Consider the following 17092-nt stretch of genomic DNA (forward strand, 5'->3'; position numbering starts at 1 on the left):
GTGTTATAGTGGCGGGTGGAGAATCGGACCTTAAAACCAGTTGTCTTTATCTAAGTAACATCTACAATGTTCCAGTCTTATACAAGGCCAAACTTTCTGATTAGAGTTTTGTTTTATTTTATATGTTTTTTTAAGTTTATTTATTTTGAGAGAGAGAGAGAGAGAGAGAGAGAGAGAGAGAGAGATTGAGAGAGAGAATCCCAAGCAAACTTCACACTGTCATCGTGTAGCCCAACGTGGGGCTTCAGCTTATGAACTGTGAGATCGTGGCCTGCATGGAAATCAAGTGTTGGACGCTTAATCGACTGAGCCACCCAGGCACCCTGAATTGTATTTTATGTATTTCTTTTTTTTTAATGGGTATTTTATTTTTAAGTAATCTCTACACCCAGTGTGGGGCTCGAACTCACAACCCCCGAGATCAAGAGTTACACGCTCTACCAACTAAGCCAGCCAGGCAACCCTGGAATTTTAAATCAGCAGAAGAACAAATTAAAGGAAGCTAAGCTACATCCAGAGACAGTTCTCACCTGAGGTGGTTTCTGAGGACAGTTCTCACCTGAGGTGGTTCATATTCTCTTCTCTGTATGGTTTTTTTGGTGAACATGTTTTCACTCTGCCCTAGTTAACCAGAAAGCTAATCATTCACTCATTCATTTGTTCATTTATTTTTTTATGTAAGTAGGCTCCATGCCTAGTGTGGAACCCAACACGGGGCTTGAACTCAAGAGTTTGATATCAGGACCTGAGCTGAGGTGAAGAGTCCGATGCTTAACCGCCTGAGCCACCCGGGCGCCCCTCTTTTTTAAAATTTTCTTTCTTTCTTTTCTTTTCTTTTCCTTTTTTAAATTTTATTTATTTATTTATTTATTTATTTATTTATTTATTTATTTATTTATTTATTTTTTACATTTACTTATTTATGAGAGCCAGAGAGAGAGCGCAAGCAGGGGAGGGGCAGAGAGAGGAGGAGACACGGAATCCGAAGCAGGCTCCAGGCTCTGAGTTGTCAGCATGGAGCCGAACGCGGCATGAACCATGAGATCACGACCTGAGCCGAGGTCGGATGCTCAACTGACTGAGCCACTCAAGCAACCCCTTTTTCTTTTAAAACATAAAATTTGGTGAATGTTATTTATTTGTAGTAAATTGATAGTGTCCTATGCTTGGTTTTTATCACTTGAAAGCTGATATTTCACATATGTTCTACTGATTTTATCAAATATGTTATTAATAGGAATATGGTGGAATCAGATAACCTTTATTTAGATATGAAGTAATTCACAAGCACTTCACTTTAGAGGTTAAAATGAGGTTAATGATATATACATCATTGGTACTACTAAATGAGATCATTTATGTAAAGTGCATAGTAAAGCAAATATTAGCCATAATAATTTATTGAAGTCTCATTACATTTAAAAGAATCTCTAAACTTGGCTTCCCTTTAAAGGTTATCTCCACAAAGTTTTCTAGCAAGCAGGGTGCAAGTATTGATGTTTGTGTTAATGGTTGTTTGTTTGTGTTAATGTGTTTTGTTTTTTTTTTTTATTTTATTTTGTGTTTCAGGTTGAACTTCAGTTTCAATTAAATCGATTACCCCTCTGTGAAATGCATTATGCGCTAGACAGGATCAAGGACAATGGGGTTTTGTTTCCAGACATCACTATGACTCCAACCATACCTTGGAGTCCCAACAGGTATAAAAAAGGAGATGCCTCCTTAAAGGAAGTTATGTTAATCTTATGTTGAACATCTGTATCAAATAATGTCAATATAGTTTTATAAGAGAATTTGCTATAATCTCCAGGCACCGTGTTCTAGTTGAGAAAGGAGAGTAAAAGAGTCCTTAGAAGGAAACATTTGGGATTGGTCATGTATTTTCTTCACTTTTTCTCAGTGTCTAAATGAGTTCTATCGTTTTTCTCAACAACCTTAATTTGACAGAATGCCAAGCAATTCAGGAATATTTTTGAGTAGAAGTTGAATGGGAATATTAGGACTTTTTAAAAAGTGGTTCAAGCAGTTGATTTAAAATGATTTTTTCACATAGGAGGCCTTTTTATAATTTAAGAAAATGGAGAAAGTATCACAGAAGATAATATTTCTGAAACTGCTCTCAGGTTAATGGTTGTGTAAATATTTTCCTGCTTAAATTCACTTTGGTGCATCTTCACGAGTATCTTTTTATTTACTTGAGAGAGAGAGAGAGAGAGAGAGAGAGCAGAGAGCGCAAAAGAACTAAAGGAGCAAGAGAGAGGTAGAGAGAGAATCTCAAGCAGGCTCTGCACCATTAGCGTGGAGCCCGATGCACGACTCAAACTCATGAACCGTGAGATCATGACCAGAGCCAAAATCAAAAGTTGAATGCTTAACCAACTGAGCCACCTGGGTGCCCCTTCATAAATATCTTTATAGCGATAGTTCTAATTTGTTTCCATACGAACAGTGACAGATGTATGACTGCATCTTTCTCTTCGTCCTTTTCCTTGGATTTTTATCCTCCTGGCCCCTGCTGATGCCCTATTCATTCTACCTTTCTTTCCCTTTTCTTTCTTTTTTAATCTCAGTGGCTCTCCACAATAGAAGTGTATTTATTTACCACTCATGTCACTCCAGTCATGGTTGGGCAGCCCGGTTCCATCACTGATGGAGGATCTGGTCTCTTCAGTACGTGGTTTCCAAGGTTTTACCCTGCATGTTGACGTCCAGCTGACAGGCAGGGAAAGAATGAGCACAGGATCATGTGGGACATTTTTATGGGCCAGGCCTAGAAGTGGCATATATCTCTTCCCCTCACGTTCCATTTCTTCTGATTCTAAAAACAGAACAAAGCACACCATGCCACACAGCACACACACAAAATCATTTCTCCCTTGTTTTGCTTACCTTCACTATCCCTTTCCCATTCTTTTTTTTTACTGCCAAAATTCTCAAGCAGGAGTCGTTTATATGTTTCTGCTATTCTTATATACTTACCCTGTAATCTCTGTTTTTCCCTTCCTCACTCTCCTGAAAGCCATCAGTGATCTACTAATTGTAAAAATCCAGTCTTCTCAATTCCCATTTGATTCATCTTTTCTCTACCCTTCCCCCTCCATCCATTCTTACAGTCAGTGTATAATTTAGAGCTGGACTATGTCAGTAGCCTTCTAGTCGGTCTTCTGTCCTGCTGGCTGTGTTTCCGTTCTCTCTGGTCCAGCCCACACGTTTCTTCCAGTTAGTTTGCTAAAATAATCATTTCGTTTCACTGCTTACAAATCTCTGAAGGCATCTCCTTGTTATGTTGATAGTTTGAGCAGCTGAACACCAACCCTTTATGTGGTTCCATTGGCAGGGTTTTCCAACAGTAGCTTCAGATTTCTTTTATTTTTTCTACTTGACACCTCCTTTCTCCCTCTAAACCCCCATGTTCTAGCTGGATTGAATCACCTTGAAGTTTGTTTAATTGGCCCTATGCTTAATTTCTTACAAATTAAAAAAAAATTGTAAAAGTTACATAACACAAAACTTGCTCTCTAGACTTTTTTTTTTTTTTTTTAACTTTTAGGGGGAGAGATAGAGGATAGAGATACATCGCACAAGTGGGGTGGGGGGGGGGAGAGAGAGAGAGAGAGAATATGAATCTTCAGCAGGCTCCATGCTTAGCATGGAGCCTGATGCAGGGCTGGATCCCACAACCCTGAGATCATGACCTGAGTCGAGATCAAGAGTTAGACGTTTAACCGACTGAGCCACCCAGGCGGCCCCCCCGCCCCCATACCACTGTAATTTAAATAGTAACTAAACGGTAACTGAGGGTAGGAACATACTCAGAAGCCATTAGCCATTTAAAATCTTTTCTGGGATAAGGTGGAATATAGATAAATGAAGTTGAGAAATTATTCTTGAGCATGTGGTCTCTGAAGTAAATGTAACAATGCATTAGGCCAGGGGGAAAAGGACATTGGACTAATTTGGTTCAGGGATTAAATATTTTTTATTGAGAATAAACTTGAACAGACTGTCTTCCTTTAAACTGTGAAAATCAGAGATAATTGGCATGTGTATTGTAAGTCCTCTTCCCTTTATTGAGCAGGTGGTGTAATAAAGACAACTTGTTGGACTCATGGGCCTTCTTCATTCATGACCAGAAACTGTAGAAGGGACTGACATTGATGGTTTCTTATCTGACACGAAGCATTTGTTTACACTAAAGCAGTTGATGAGTAGAATGGGCTATGTAAATAAAATACAGAGGAATTGTATTTGAGAACTGTACCCATAAATCTGTCATTAATCCCTTAGATTTATACTTTTTTTTTTTTTTACTTTTTTTTTTTAAATGTTTGTTTATTTTTGGGACAGAGAGAGACAGAGCATGAGCGGGGGAGGGGCAGAGAGAGAGGGAGACACAGAATCGGAAACAGGCTCCAGGCTCTGAGCCATCAGCCCAGAGCCTGACGCGGGGCTCGAACTCACGGACCGCGAGATCGTGACCTGGCTGAAGTCGGACGCTTAACCGACTGCGCCACCCAGGCGCCCCTCTTTTTTTTTTTTTTTTTTTTAATGCTTAGAGAGAGAGAGAGAGAGAGAGAGAGAGAGAGAGAGACAGAGCATGAGCGGGGGAGGGGCAGAGAGAGAGGGAGACACAGAATCGGAAGCAGGCTCCAGGCTCTGAGCCATCAGCCCAGAGCCTGATGCGGGGCTCGAACTCATGGACCGTGAGATCGTGACCTGAGCCGAAGTCGGACGCTCAACCAACTGAGCCACCCAGGCGCCCCAGATTTATACTTTTTTATTTAACCTACTGTTTGTCTCATTTATAAGGTCATTGAAGTCATCAAATATGAAGAACTGGAGGGTGTTTTTAAAATTTTTGTTTGTTTTTGAAAGTGTGTATTAGCCAAGTAACATCTCTCAGTAAACGTAGTAATAGAATCTAACGTTAATTGAGCGCTCACTGCTCAGTTATTTCCCTAAACAGCTTGCACGTATTCTCATTTGATCTTAGAATGACCATCTGGTGCACATGTCATTATTTCCCTGTATAGATAACGGAGCCATTGGGGTCAGGTGTGAATGCAAGTAACAGCTTACTGAACTAACCGTGGCTTAAACAAGTAGAGATAGAGGCCCAGAGGTAGGTGGTCTAGGACTTGCTTGCAAGGACTCTGCAGTACCGTCAGGGACCCAGGTCTCACCTCCTCTGCACCATAGAGCATGTTGGTTTCCTTCTTGATGTCCATTACCTCTTGATTATGAGATGGCAGCTGCAGTTTTACTTACCACGAGCTCATTCCAGCCAGGTGAAGGAGGAAGGCAGAGGAGCAAGAAGCGCTTTCTTCTGGTGAGGCTTTGTTTGTGTTCTATTGAGTACAGAAGCCCTTCTGAGGTACCTCTTCCTATATCTCATTGGGCAGAATTGGATATTGAGCAGAGGAGGCTGAGGAATGGAGTGTCCTCGCTGTCTAGGCTCAGCAGTAGAGGAAGGCAGAGGGGATGCCATGGATGGTTTGGGGTAACCATTGCACAGTTCTCTCTCTAGATTGGATCTGGGCTTAATGATCACCAAAAGTAATTTCCTCTTTACAGAAAATGGAACACTGCTATGTTCTGGCAGAATTTTGAGTCACTAAGCTGTTTAATGATGAGAGATTCTTTGGAGTAAAAAGCTTGAGCTTTAGTGGACAGTTGCCAGGAAAACTAGTGCCACTGGTCAGAGTTCTTTTGTTTTTACTTAAAAAATTTAAATTCCGGAAAAGTAAGTAGTGATGTGTTTATATAGTCAACGTTTATTTCCTAAGGTTTTACATTTCCTAGGAGACCTTCATTTGTTTGAAATTATCTGTCTGAATAGAGCATGTTACAATTTTTTAAAACTGAAAGTATTAAGATTTTCCATGAATAACTCGGTTCTGATATAAGTGGAGTATAGCCTCTGAGAGAAGGAATTTTCCTCTAAACCATGGTCTCCTATTGCAGGATTATTTTGGAGGCACTTTGATTGTAAATTTCCTAAGAGTCTCTTTACATGCCCGTCCTATTTTGGTTCACATCCCTAACATTTTTACCATAGTTGTTGCAATATTTAGTATTTTCATTGTAGTTGTGAGAGAGAATGCTGTTGATTCTCTACTTGGTTTGATCCCTTTCAGCATCTGCTGTCCATTTAAATCTTCGAAACTTAGCCAAGTCGTAGAAGGGACGCTCATAAGATAGATCTCATTACAGCAGCCATTTGTGCTACCATGACAGGTGTTCTCTACCCTGCAAAGTAGGACATATGTATATTATGTGGGAAAATATTAGAAAACAATTCGTATTGTTTGGCTTTTGATATCTTTTTTTAAAAAACTGCTATTTTCTGAATTCGGAACTTTGTGACATTTGAGTATCTCTCAACCAAGGACGTAGAAGTTTTTTCTTTGCCTCTTGTTTTAAACTTCACTAAAGAAATCTTTCCGTGAACTAGAATTTGAAATTCGGTTCGTCTCCCTTTTGCATTTTACTTGCTAATGTGAAGAAACTAATACTTCTTTATTACCAGAAACGTTTTCGGATACCTTTATGTAACAGGGAAATTACATTTTTGAGCCATTGCCATTACTATTTATAGACATGGCAGCAGCTAGACTTGTGTGCTTTCTAAAGTTATCAGAATCTTTCTGCACTTGGAATAGGACAAAGTAATTAAAGCGAGTTTTGATCAACAGCCTGTGCCAACTCTGTTGGGTAATTTTCTAAAAAGAAGTTATAGAATAAGCATTTGTTGTTACAGACACTGTTTCTTGAGTATTAGAAAAAAGTTGTTTTTTTAATGTTTATTTTTGAGAGACAGAGCATGTGTGGGAGAGGAGCAGAGAGAGGGACACACACACACACACACACACACACCCAAAGCAGGCTCCAGGCTCTGATCTGTCACCACAGAGCCCGATGCAGGGCTCCCAACTCACGGACTGTGAGATCGTGACCTGAGTTGGAGTTGGACACTTCACTGACTGAGCCACCCAGGCGCCTCTGTTTCTTTAGTATTTTTAGTGGTTCCATAAAATTAAGCATCCTCTTGTGTTTTGTTTATTAAAAGATGCATGTGTTTAAAATAAATTTTTATTTCCTATAGACAGTGGGACGAACAATTGGATCCTCGGCTGAATGCAAAACAGAAAGAGGCTGTTCTGGCCATCACAACTCCTCTTTCAATCCAGCTGCCTCCCGTCCTCATCATTGGACCCTACGGGACAGGCAAAACGTTCACTCTAGCTCAGGCCGTCAAGCACATACTCCAGCAGCAGGAGACGAGGTGAGATGGTGCTATGTGTGCTCCGATTTCATTAGGAGGGCACGACCTCTGTTCTTGTTGTGAATGCAAAGCTAAGACAATTTTTAATTCAGCTTGGAAAATTTAAAAAAAAAAAAAAAAAAAAAAAAAAAAAGACCCACACCAAACCCCCAAAGGACTAAAATTTGAATTCTTTCAAAATATACTGTTTTTAAAAATTGGCAATATAGAGAATGATAGCTTTTAAATAGCCATCAGAGCTCCAAGACTGCTAAGGAATTGTGATATATGTTAGAGCCAGAAGAGTTGGGCATATAAAAAACATTTTGTGTGATAGATTTAAAAAATGATTTGGGGGAACCAGTTTCCTTGACAGCTTAAAGAGTAGTACAGTTTCCTAAAAACATCACTGAATGATACGTAGACAAGACTGAGTAGGCTGAGGGGAATGTGTAATGTTAAGATGGCCGCTGCTTTTGTTTGGTATTCTACTGCTTGAATAGCTTTGTGTTTTATCATTCTTTTTATTTGCACCGTTTATTTCAGCAGGATTCTCATTTGCACCCATTCTAATAGTGCTGCTGATCTCTACATAAAGGATTATTTACATCCATATGTAGAAGCAGGCAATCCCCAGGCAAGACCTCTCAGGTATTTTTTTAAGGCTTATTATGTATCTGTATCATACTTTGTTATTCTTAAGAAAAGGTGTCTGTAAAGATTTTAGTAACTTCGAGAATACAAAATCTTGAACTGTGTATTGGCATTTGGAGGTTATGCCTTTTGAAGAAGCCATTTAAAATTAAGGAAAAATTTAAAAATCTTCGACCATTCATTTCGTAAACATTAAGCAAAGAGAAAGACATCCTTTTTTAAGTTTTGTATGTAAAAATGTTGAGCAGATTTTGATGTGTACCTCTAAAAGCTACTATGATGAAATAATATAAATATGATTTGTTTAAATCAAATTAAAATTCTAGCATAGTTTGCATGGCAGAGTAGTCATGCAGTGGTCATAAGATTTTGACTGTGATCATGCAGGTAATTTCACAGGAACTACCCATTAGAGACGCATGAAATACTGAAATGATCTCTGTAACAAAATGTAACTGACTGGTATTTACAACTTTTTGCTATCATGTAAGAGACAAAGTGTAGAAGAAACGTTTACGTTGATATAGAAAGGTCCTTTTGAGCGTATATGGATATAAAATGTACTTAAACACAGATTGTGGGGGAATAAAATCCTTTTCTTCAGAAAACAATAAAGAATCATTAAATGGTTGTTTATTACACCATTTGCTTTCATTGTTATATGAATTAATGTTTAGTTTTGCCATTTTACAAACTAATATGTCATGCCCTGTGTTGTTTGAATACAATTATTGTTTATCAGTTAATTTCTAACCACACTTTTGAACCATAATCCACTAACTTTTTATTTCTAGTTGAGTCCAGGGATGGAAAAATGAGATTATGCTATTTAATTCTTAATAAGCACAACCAAAGCCATTTGAAAGATTTTACAATTGCATAAAAAAGAACAAAAGAGAAAAATGTGGTGTGACCTGCTAACACAGGGTCTTATGCCATACTTTGTTTCAACTCTGGAAGATAAATTAGAGCAGAAATAATCCAGTAGAACCCGGTTGTATTTAATAAGAAAACATCACCTATATATAATCACTGTAAATGAAAATGAAAATGTGGTCTTTATCAGTGGATAAGTTCATCAGTACCTATTTTGTTTCAGATTCGAATCTTTTTTAGTCATAAGTGAAAACTCAGTAGTGAGTAGCAGTTTTGCTCTGAGTGTCCTTACTTTAATGGAGGTGTTTGTTTTGTTTGCTTTTATTGTTGGTGTGTGTGTCTGTTTATGTTTGTGTATGTATGTGCTATATGAGGATGGTGACAACCTCAATTATCATGGTGTACTTGACTTAGAAACAGTGGAGGAAAGCCCCCTGGAATCTTGATTGACCTAGGATAGGTCATTTGATATTTGGGGCAGAAGAGCCCCACCATGTGACTAGCATTGTGTTTAGCTTTTCTCATGTAAAGTAATGTTTTGGAGGTTATAATCCACAGAGTGCCTTGAAATCTGTAGAATAAGAAATTCTGTTTCAATAGGGTCTGTATAGTTGTAGTGGTCCACAAACAGAAACTCGCCTCTAGCAGAAAATCTCACCTCTCCACACATCTCAAGAGTGGTTCAGTCAAAAAGCTTGAAAAATATCTAAATATAAATTTCAAATTATTTTATTTAGTAAATGGGATAAAATAAGAAAAGTCTTGACTTTCCTAATAGTTTCTTTTTGTGGCCCTACATTTTTACCATAGTTTTTCTCTTTGGGAAAGGTGTTAACTTGTAAATGTAGTTCCTAGGAGGTTAATGCATTGAATAATTAAAATTTATTAGTGCCATCTGTTACTACATTAACTCAGATTAGTTTACAATTGCCCTGCTAGACCTCAAACACGAGGGCTTTGGGAGATGGGATAGAGGGCATTAGAATGGCTGAGCGCTCTGGGGAGATTAGCTTTATCTGAATTGTCCCAGGATGCAGGGGAAAGAACACAAGAGGGCACCAAGTGTCTGTGTGTGACTTGGAAGATGTGCTGTCTCTATGATGTAAGAGTTTGTCTTCTGCACTGTGTAGTCTAGAGTGGGCCCTGGTAAATGCCATGAGGTGTGGAAATAGTCATAAGCATTAAATCGTTTAATTCAGTCAGTATGTTTAAGTATAACACACTTTTATGGTTGAAATGTATAAAATTCAGTATTACGTGCCAGGAGTTGAGCTTAAGATATTTGGGGATGGAGGTTTTAGAAACCATTTTAGATTACATTTTGTTTTGGTTTTTATTTCCTACTTCATTAGAATTAATAGACTTTAAGATGGAAGAGAGAGAGGAAAACACAGTGTCTGTGTGTGGTTCTGCTGATCAGTATCTGGTTCTGGCAGATTACTTAGTAGATCGAGGTCCTGTATGGAAAGTGTATATTTATTGCTTTCTGGGCAAGTGGAAGGTATTTATTGTTTTATATAGATTTTCAAAGTAATAGATTTTATTCTGGGATCAAGTCTTTCTGATTCTGTAGTGTCTTGAGTAATAACATTTTGCTGGGTTGTTTATTGCATATGAATTTAAAACATGAATAAAATTTCAGTGAATTAAGATTATGTATTACCAGACAGTCTCCTGCTGCACATAATTCATGTGGGATCTCTGGATGGTTTGTTTCTAGAAGTCTGTAAATTACTTAATTGGTGTCATATTGCATACTGTGAGCTTGAATATGTCACTTGTGACTATTCTCCAGTTTTGAAAATGTTGGGTGTATTTTTTTAAAGTTTGTTTAGTCATTTTGAGAGAGAGAGAGAGAGACAGAGGATGCAAGCAGGCAAGGGGCAGAGAGAGAGAGAGAATCCCAAGCAGGTGCTGCACTGTCAGTGTGGAGCCCGACGCAGGCCTCGAACTCACAAACCGTGAGATCATGACCTAAGCTGAAACCAAGAGTCATATGCTTAACCAGCTGAGCTACCTGGGCGCCCCTGTTAGGTGTGTTTTAGATAATCCTATAGACAGTGTCCACCTTAACTGTTGCGCAAAATGAAAGTACCAAGAAAATGTTTAAATCGTCTTGAAGTCAGCACTAGAATATTGTACTTTTAAGGAAATACAGGCCTAATGATCAAACTTTGTCTTTTTATTAGCTTCAACATGAGGTGGCTTTCCAAGGTAACTGCAAAAAAAGTCAGTAGTGAGACTTAGAACTTCAATTTTTATTTTTTCTTTGAGGGAGAAGTGGTACTTGGCATGAGTTTTGATGAATAATTTGAAAAACCATTTTTCCAATTTTACCATGGAAAGTATGGAAAATCTAGAAAATAAGGAAGAAAATAAAAATTATCTATACTCTCACCACACAGAGATAAATACTAATAACATTTTGGAGTTTAGTTTCTAGTAATTTATGTGTTTAAACACGTATTTTAGTTAATATTAATGGAATCTGAATTTGTAAATGATTTTTTTATATAATTTGTAAAATGAGATTTTTCATATATTTAAAAGTAAATTCTGCTTTGTTGATCTGATTAAACATTTTTTATTAATACCTAAAATATGTTGTTGGACATTTTTGCATATTTTAGAAGTGATATTGGTTACTCTTACCAAGTTTGTAGTCCTTCCTATCCAAGTAATGTGTTGTTGTTGTTTTAAGTTTATTTATTTATTTTGAGAGCGAGAACGCACGTGCGTTGGGGTGGGGCAGAGAGAGAGAGAGAGGGAGAGGGAGAGAGAGAGAAAATCTCTAGCAAGTTCTGCACTGTCATTGCAGAGCCTGATGTGAGGCTTGAACCCATGAACTGTGTGATGATGACCTGAGCTAAATAAAACCAAGAGTTGATGCTTAACTGACTGAACTACCCAGGTGCCCCCAGAGTAATGTTTTTAAAATACATTTCTTTTTTTTTTTATTTATAGAAATATTTATATATTTCATTTATATATATATATAATGAGTATATATATATATATTTCATTTATAGCACATGAGCAGGGGAGGGGGGCAGTGGGAGAGAGAGGATCTTAAGCAGGATCCATGCTCAGCGTGGAGCTCAGTGTGGGACTCGAGCCCATGACCCTGGGATCATGACCTGATCCAGAATCAAGTCAGATGCACAACTGACTGAGCTACTCAGGCGTCCCAAAATATATTTCTTTACTTTTCTCTTATAATTTATACTTAGGATATTTATTAAATACCTTTTTTTTTGGGGGGGGGGCTTTGCTTTGCTTAAAAGCAATAACCAGTTCTAAGTGTTTCATAAAGAACACCTTTTAGAAGATCCTGAGATTAGGATTTGTGCATATTACATTTGAGCTGCCTTTGAAATATCCTAAAGGAGACAAGTGTTAAATAAAATGTTGGATAGCATCCTGGAGCTCAGAGATGAGGTCGTGGCTGGAGAGAGAAAAATGTGAGTTATTAGAGTATTTATTGGTGGTGATCAAAACCATTGGCCTGAGATCGTCAGGGGGAGAACAGAGGCCAAGAAGAGGAGTATGTGAAGACTAAGCCTGGAGGAGCCCTAACCCGGAGAGGAAGAAGAAAGGCAAGGAAAGGTTGAGTCATGGAAGCTGAGGGAAGAGAGTGTTGTGGGGAGGGAAGGAGCACAGAGCTGGCTGCTGCTAACACATCAAGTACCTTGATGGGCCTGGAGAGTGTCCGGAAGATTTAGTGACATGGACATTTATGTCCCTTGATCAGACCCCACACTCTCCTGAGTTCTTTCCTACTTCTTTGACTGCTTCTTGCCAGTTTCCTTTGCCGTATCCCTCTCCTTTTCCCATCAGTAATTCTCCCAACTAGTTTCTTTTTTAGGTACACTTCCTCTCCAACTGATCTCATGTAGTCCCGTGGTTGAAATAGTATCCCAATTGTATAGGTCTTGTCCCAGATATTCTTCTGAACTTCAGACTTCTATATCCCCCTGCTTATTGGACATCCCCTGTGGATGCCTGCTACTGAATTTGTCCAAAACCAAATTCTCAGTTCCCGCTTCAAATCTGTTCCTCAGCTTTCACCATCTTTGTAAACACCACTGTCATTCATCCAGTTTCAAAGGCACAGAATCATACTGTCTTTTAAATTGCACATCTGGTTCACCAGTCAAGTCCTGTCAGCATTACCTTCAAAGTGTATAGTGAATCCAGCCATTTACACATCTTCACTGTTATCATCGTGGGCCAGGCTGCCCTCTTTTCTCTTCCGGACCCTTGCAACAACCTCTTAACTGGTTTCCCTGATTCTCTCCCCTGCCCGTGTCTCTGCCCCGGTCAGTGGTGTATTGCAGCCCGCTTGTAGTGGCTTGTGAGAGCCAGTCATGTATGTGCCTTCCCAAGTTCATGTTCAGTGACATCATGTTGCTAGCTTGAAATTGGCCATGGTAGTAGATTTTATACCACAAAAGTCAGCAAACACTACACGTCAGCTCCACCCCACCCTCCAAGCTGGCTGTTCAGCGTTTATGAGCACCCCACTGTCTGGCCTACAAACTACCCCCCCAAACAACATATTCCGTATAGAGCAATAGAGTGGTCCTTTAACAACATAAGTCAGATTATGTGACTGCCCTGTCAGAACTCTCTGATAGCTTTCCATTAAAATCACAGTAAATCAAAGCTTTTATGAAAGCTTGCAAATCATGTGATTTGCCTCTGTGCTTCCAGCATGGTAGACACCAATAGATCTTTGTTGTATGTGAGTCGGTTAGAGATGGGTGGTGGGAGGTGGGTGGATGGATGGATGGATGGATGAGTCGTTTCTGTACCATTTAAGTAGTCTGTTGCATGAGGCCCATTATTTTTCTTTTGCAATTAATGGAAGAGATACTCTTTTTTTTTTTTTTTTACTGTTTTATTATTTTGAGAGAGGGAGCAGGGGGAGGGGCAAAGAGAGAGGGAGAGAGGAACCCAAGCAGGCTTCATGCTGTCAGCACAGAGCCCGACGTAGGGCTCAAACTCACAAACTGAGACATGACCTGAGCTGAGCCACCCAGGTGCCCCGAGATAATCTTTCTTAAGATTTTCCGGTTGTCCATAATTTAAATTTATTTTTAAATGTCCTTTAGAACTTTAGATAGTGGTCTGTTTACATATAGGTGTAAGAATATATTCTGATGGGAAATGCAGATAACTGTAGGTGCACAGCTCACTGTTTTTTGTTAGCATAGATAATTGCAATATGAGTTAAGTATATTTTTATAAGAATATTCTAGAAAAAAAGTAACTCCCAAGGTGGAATGTTTCGAATTTTAAAAACTGTAGTGCTTATGAAACTGTATATCATTCTGCTGTAAGGTTAATCTGAACGCTTAAAAATAAATACTTATTTTGTGATCGTGCATATGCTTTCTTCTTGAATCCTTTTTTGGTAGGGCAAAGTCACAGTTGTATGTTAAATTTTAATTCAGTAGAGCGTTAATGGTTATCGGATTTATTTGTGAATTTCCAGATACCATAGTCTTCACATAATAATGTCATTTTTTTTATAATGCTGGTAAGATGTTAATAAATATAAATAGGAAATATTGTCTTCTTTTATAGGGTATATTTCAGAAATCGCTGGGTTAAGACTGTCCACCCAGTTGTGCATCAGTACTGTTTGATCTCAAGCGCACATTCCACCTTTCAGATGCCACAGAAAGAAGATATTCTTAAACACCGAGTGGTGGTTGTTACATTGAATACTTCCCAGTACCTCTGTCAGTTGGACCTTGAACCTGGTATGCTGACTCAAGACACAGATAGGGTGTCCCTGAATGCTTGGGGCCTCTGCATTCAGTTTAGACCAGGGGTTGGCAGACGATAGCCTGTGGGCCAAATCTGGCCTGTCGTCTGTTTTTGTAAATAAAGTTTCATTGGATGGAACACAGCCATGCCTGTTTAACTGTGTATTACCTATGGGTGCCTTTGTGCCACAGCAGCTGAATTGAGTAGATGAAACAGATTGTATGGCCAACAAAACCTAAAATATATACTGTTTGGCCCTTTACAAAGGAAAAAAAAAAGTCAACCCCTAGTTTAGACTTTTGAGTGACTACTGTTTTATTTGTTCTCTGATCAGATGGCATTTACTTACTTCCAGTCATGTGAAAAATTCAAACTTGGATAGTAGTGCTTTTTACAATTTTCTCAAGTTTTTGTTGTAAAATACTTTCGTAGTGTAGAGACAGCAATCATGATAGATTTTTTTTTTAGACATACTATTAAGATTATATTGAAGTACAGGAATCTGTAAAGTCAAGCTAATATTATATGAAGTACAGATACAAGGTGACAAGTAATTCTGATACATATGGCAGAACTTAACCATCAAAAAGTGGTACCACCTTAAGGTATTTGCTTTGGAAGGATATTCATTTATTGCTGCCATATTATCATGGTCGACATTGCTCAACACTTTTTTGCTCTCTCCTTTTGGAATTGCTTTCAGAGCCAGTGACAGATTCTTATGAACCTTCAAGTCCCTGGAAAGTAGATACTGTTCTCTTCACCTTGAATTCCTGGCATCTGGCCCAGGGTATAGACACCTGGAGGCCCTTGATAAACCTCTGTTTATCTAAAGTGAATGAATGGTGGCCAGACTTTATTTATTTATTTATTTTTTTTTGAGGGTAGATTTAATTTTAGAAGAGCTTCAAAATCTTTCTGAGACATGTTTGGTAAATAAGGTAGGTGATCAAACTGAGCAATACCATTAGGGGTAAAAAAAAAAAAAAAAGAGAGAGAGACGTGCCTCTCATGTAATGAGACTTATTTTCTTGTGCACGCAGCTCATAGCTGGCTGGTGAGGGCAGTTACAAAAGCAGAGTTTCAAAAATGTTTTGAAAAGTGACTGCATCATTGGAATGGTTCTATTTCCTCCCAACTGACTTCTTTGAATGGAACAACACTTATTTGAAATGTAAATTTTGGTATGTTTATTTAACAATCAGTCTCATTACTTTATGGTTCTACTCTGCCTGTGTGCCGCCTAGATGAAATGCCCAAACCTCTGAGGCAGTAGAGTTTTGTGAGAAAGTTAAGAAAGGCTTTGAAGAGCAAGAATGTAGAAGAACGCTTACAAGTTGCCTGTGTGCTTTGTTCTGGGTGTTTATACCTGATTTCATTTCATTCAGCCCCGTGGAGGGTGGGTTCTTCTATAGATAAGGCTCTGGCTCAATTAATTTGATTAATTCAAGTTACCTCTACTAGCTTTTAGCAATAGCTATAACAGTTTCATGATTTATCCCGTTGCTGATTCAAGCCTACCTCTGTTTAATTAAAACGTTATCTAATGAAAACAGTAGTTTTCAAGTAATTAGTTTTGTAGGACAAAAAAGCACAAAGTCTCCTTAACAGGGCCCTGTATCCATGTTTAGGCCACTGTCAGGAAATAGACAACAATGATTGATACATACACTAGCAACCATAGCCGTTTGTATGAGTGGTTGATACGGGTGGCTATTACCGCCGGTCAGTACGATTTAGAAAGTTCCCAACCTAAAAGCAAGTTGCGTTAGAAAGTTGCATAAAAAGATACTTTGGAACTTGCTGGTGTACATAGAAATAGAGGTTAGGTTCTTGGGCCCTCCTCACAGGCAGCTAGCTAATTAACCCAGCGAGTTTTATAACTTGTCATTTTGTTGAGAAACCATTTTGTTTCTTTGCTATGCTGATAAAAAGAAGACCCCCTTCTTCCTGCCTCGGTGTGTTGACAGTGGGGCAGAACATTTTCCTTCTCCACGTTGAGACCGTGAGGAGATTTTTGCCTCTTTCCGTCCTTAGGGGCAACAGGACTTCTCTTCCTTTCTGCACTGGAATCCTGTGCCCCAGTGTGAGTGGCGGTGGCAGTCAAGACGTGGGATGTCTCCTACTGTGGGGTTTGCATCTGGGGGACATTAGATAACATATGTTTTTGACATTCACCTTTCACTTTTTGCACACTAGTGATTCCCCCTCCCCAGCCAGGGTAGGCTCTTAAGACTAAACAATTTTATCAGTCTGTCTAGCCACATATGTAAACACATGAAACAAACCTAAATAATCACATTAGTGAATCTGCTAATCAGTTACCCCCTCCCCTTTGTTTCAGTAAAGGATAGATTATAACTTTCTCCCTTATATTAGATTTTAGGTATGATTTCTTTATTTTAATGTTTAATATGCATGGTAAAGCTAGAATTACTTACAAACTACCATTATTTTAGTTTCGATGTTTCACCACATAAATAGTGAGAAGGCTATCAGTGTTTAGTTGCTGGTCCTTCTTTT

The 17092-nt window shown here is 38.6% G+C and overlaps 1 protein-coding gene across 7 annotated transcripts in view; it reads left to right on the plus strand.

Moving 5' to 3' along the window:
• HELZ (helicase with zinc finger) overlaps positions 1-17092 on the plus strand; it is a 162970-nt gene that overhangs the window by 70952 nt on the left and 74926 nt on the right. For 6 of the 7 annotated variants that reach the window (XM_047831645.1, XM_047831648.1, XM_047831646.1 and 3 more), the window contains 4 exons: positions 1570-1700; positions 7106-7285; positions 7811-7915; positions 14384-14562. In XM_047831645.1, coding sequence (XP_047687601.1) covers positions 1570-1700; positions 7106-7285; positions 7811-7915; positions 14384-14562 — 595 coding nt within the window. The remainder of the gene's footprint in view (positions 1-1569; positions 1701-7105; positions 7286-7810; positions 7916-14383; positions 14563-17092) is intronic. The other variant, XM_047831650.1, reaches the window with a different exon arrangement.

Source organism: Prionailurus viverrinus, chromosome E1 (genome assembly GCF_022837055.1).
Source record: "Prionailurus viverrinus isolate Anna chromosome E1, UM_Priviv_1.0, whole genome shotgun sequence".
Taxonomy (NCBI): Eukaryota; Metazoa; Chordata; class Mammalia; order Carnivora; family Felidae; genus Prionailurus; species Prionailurus viverrinus.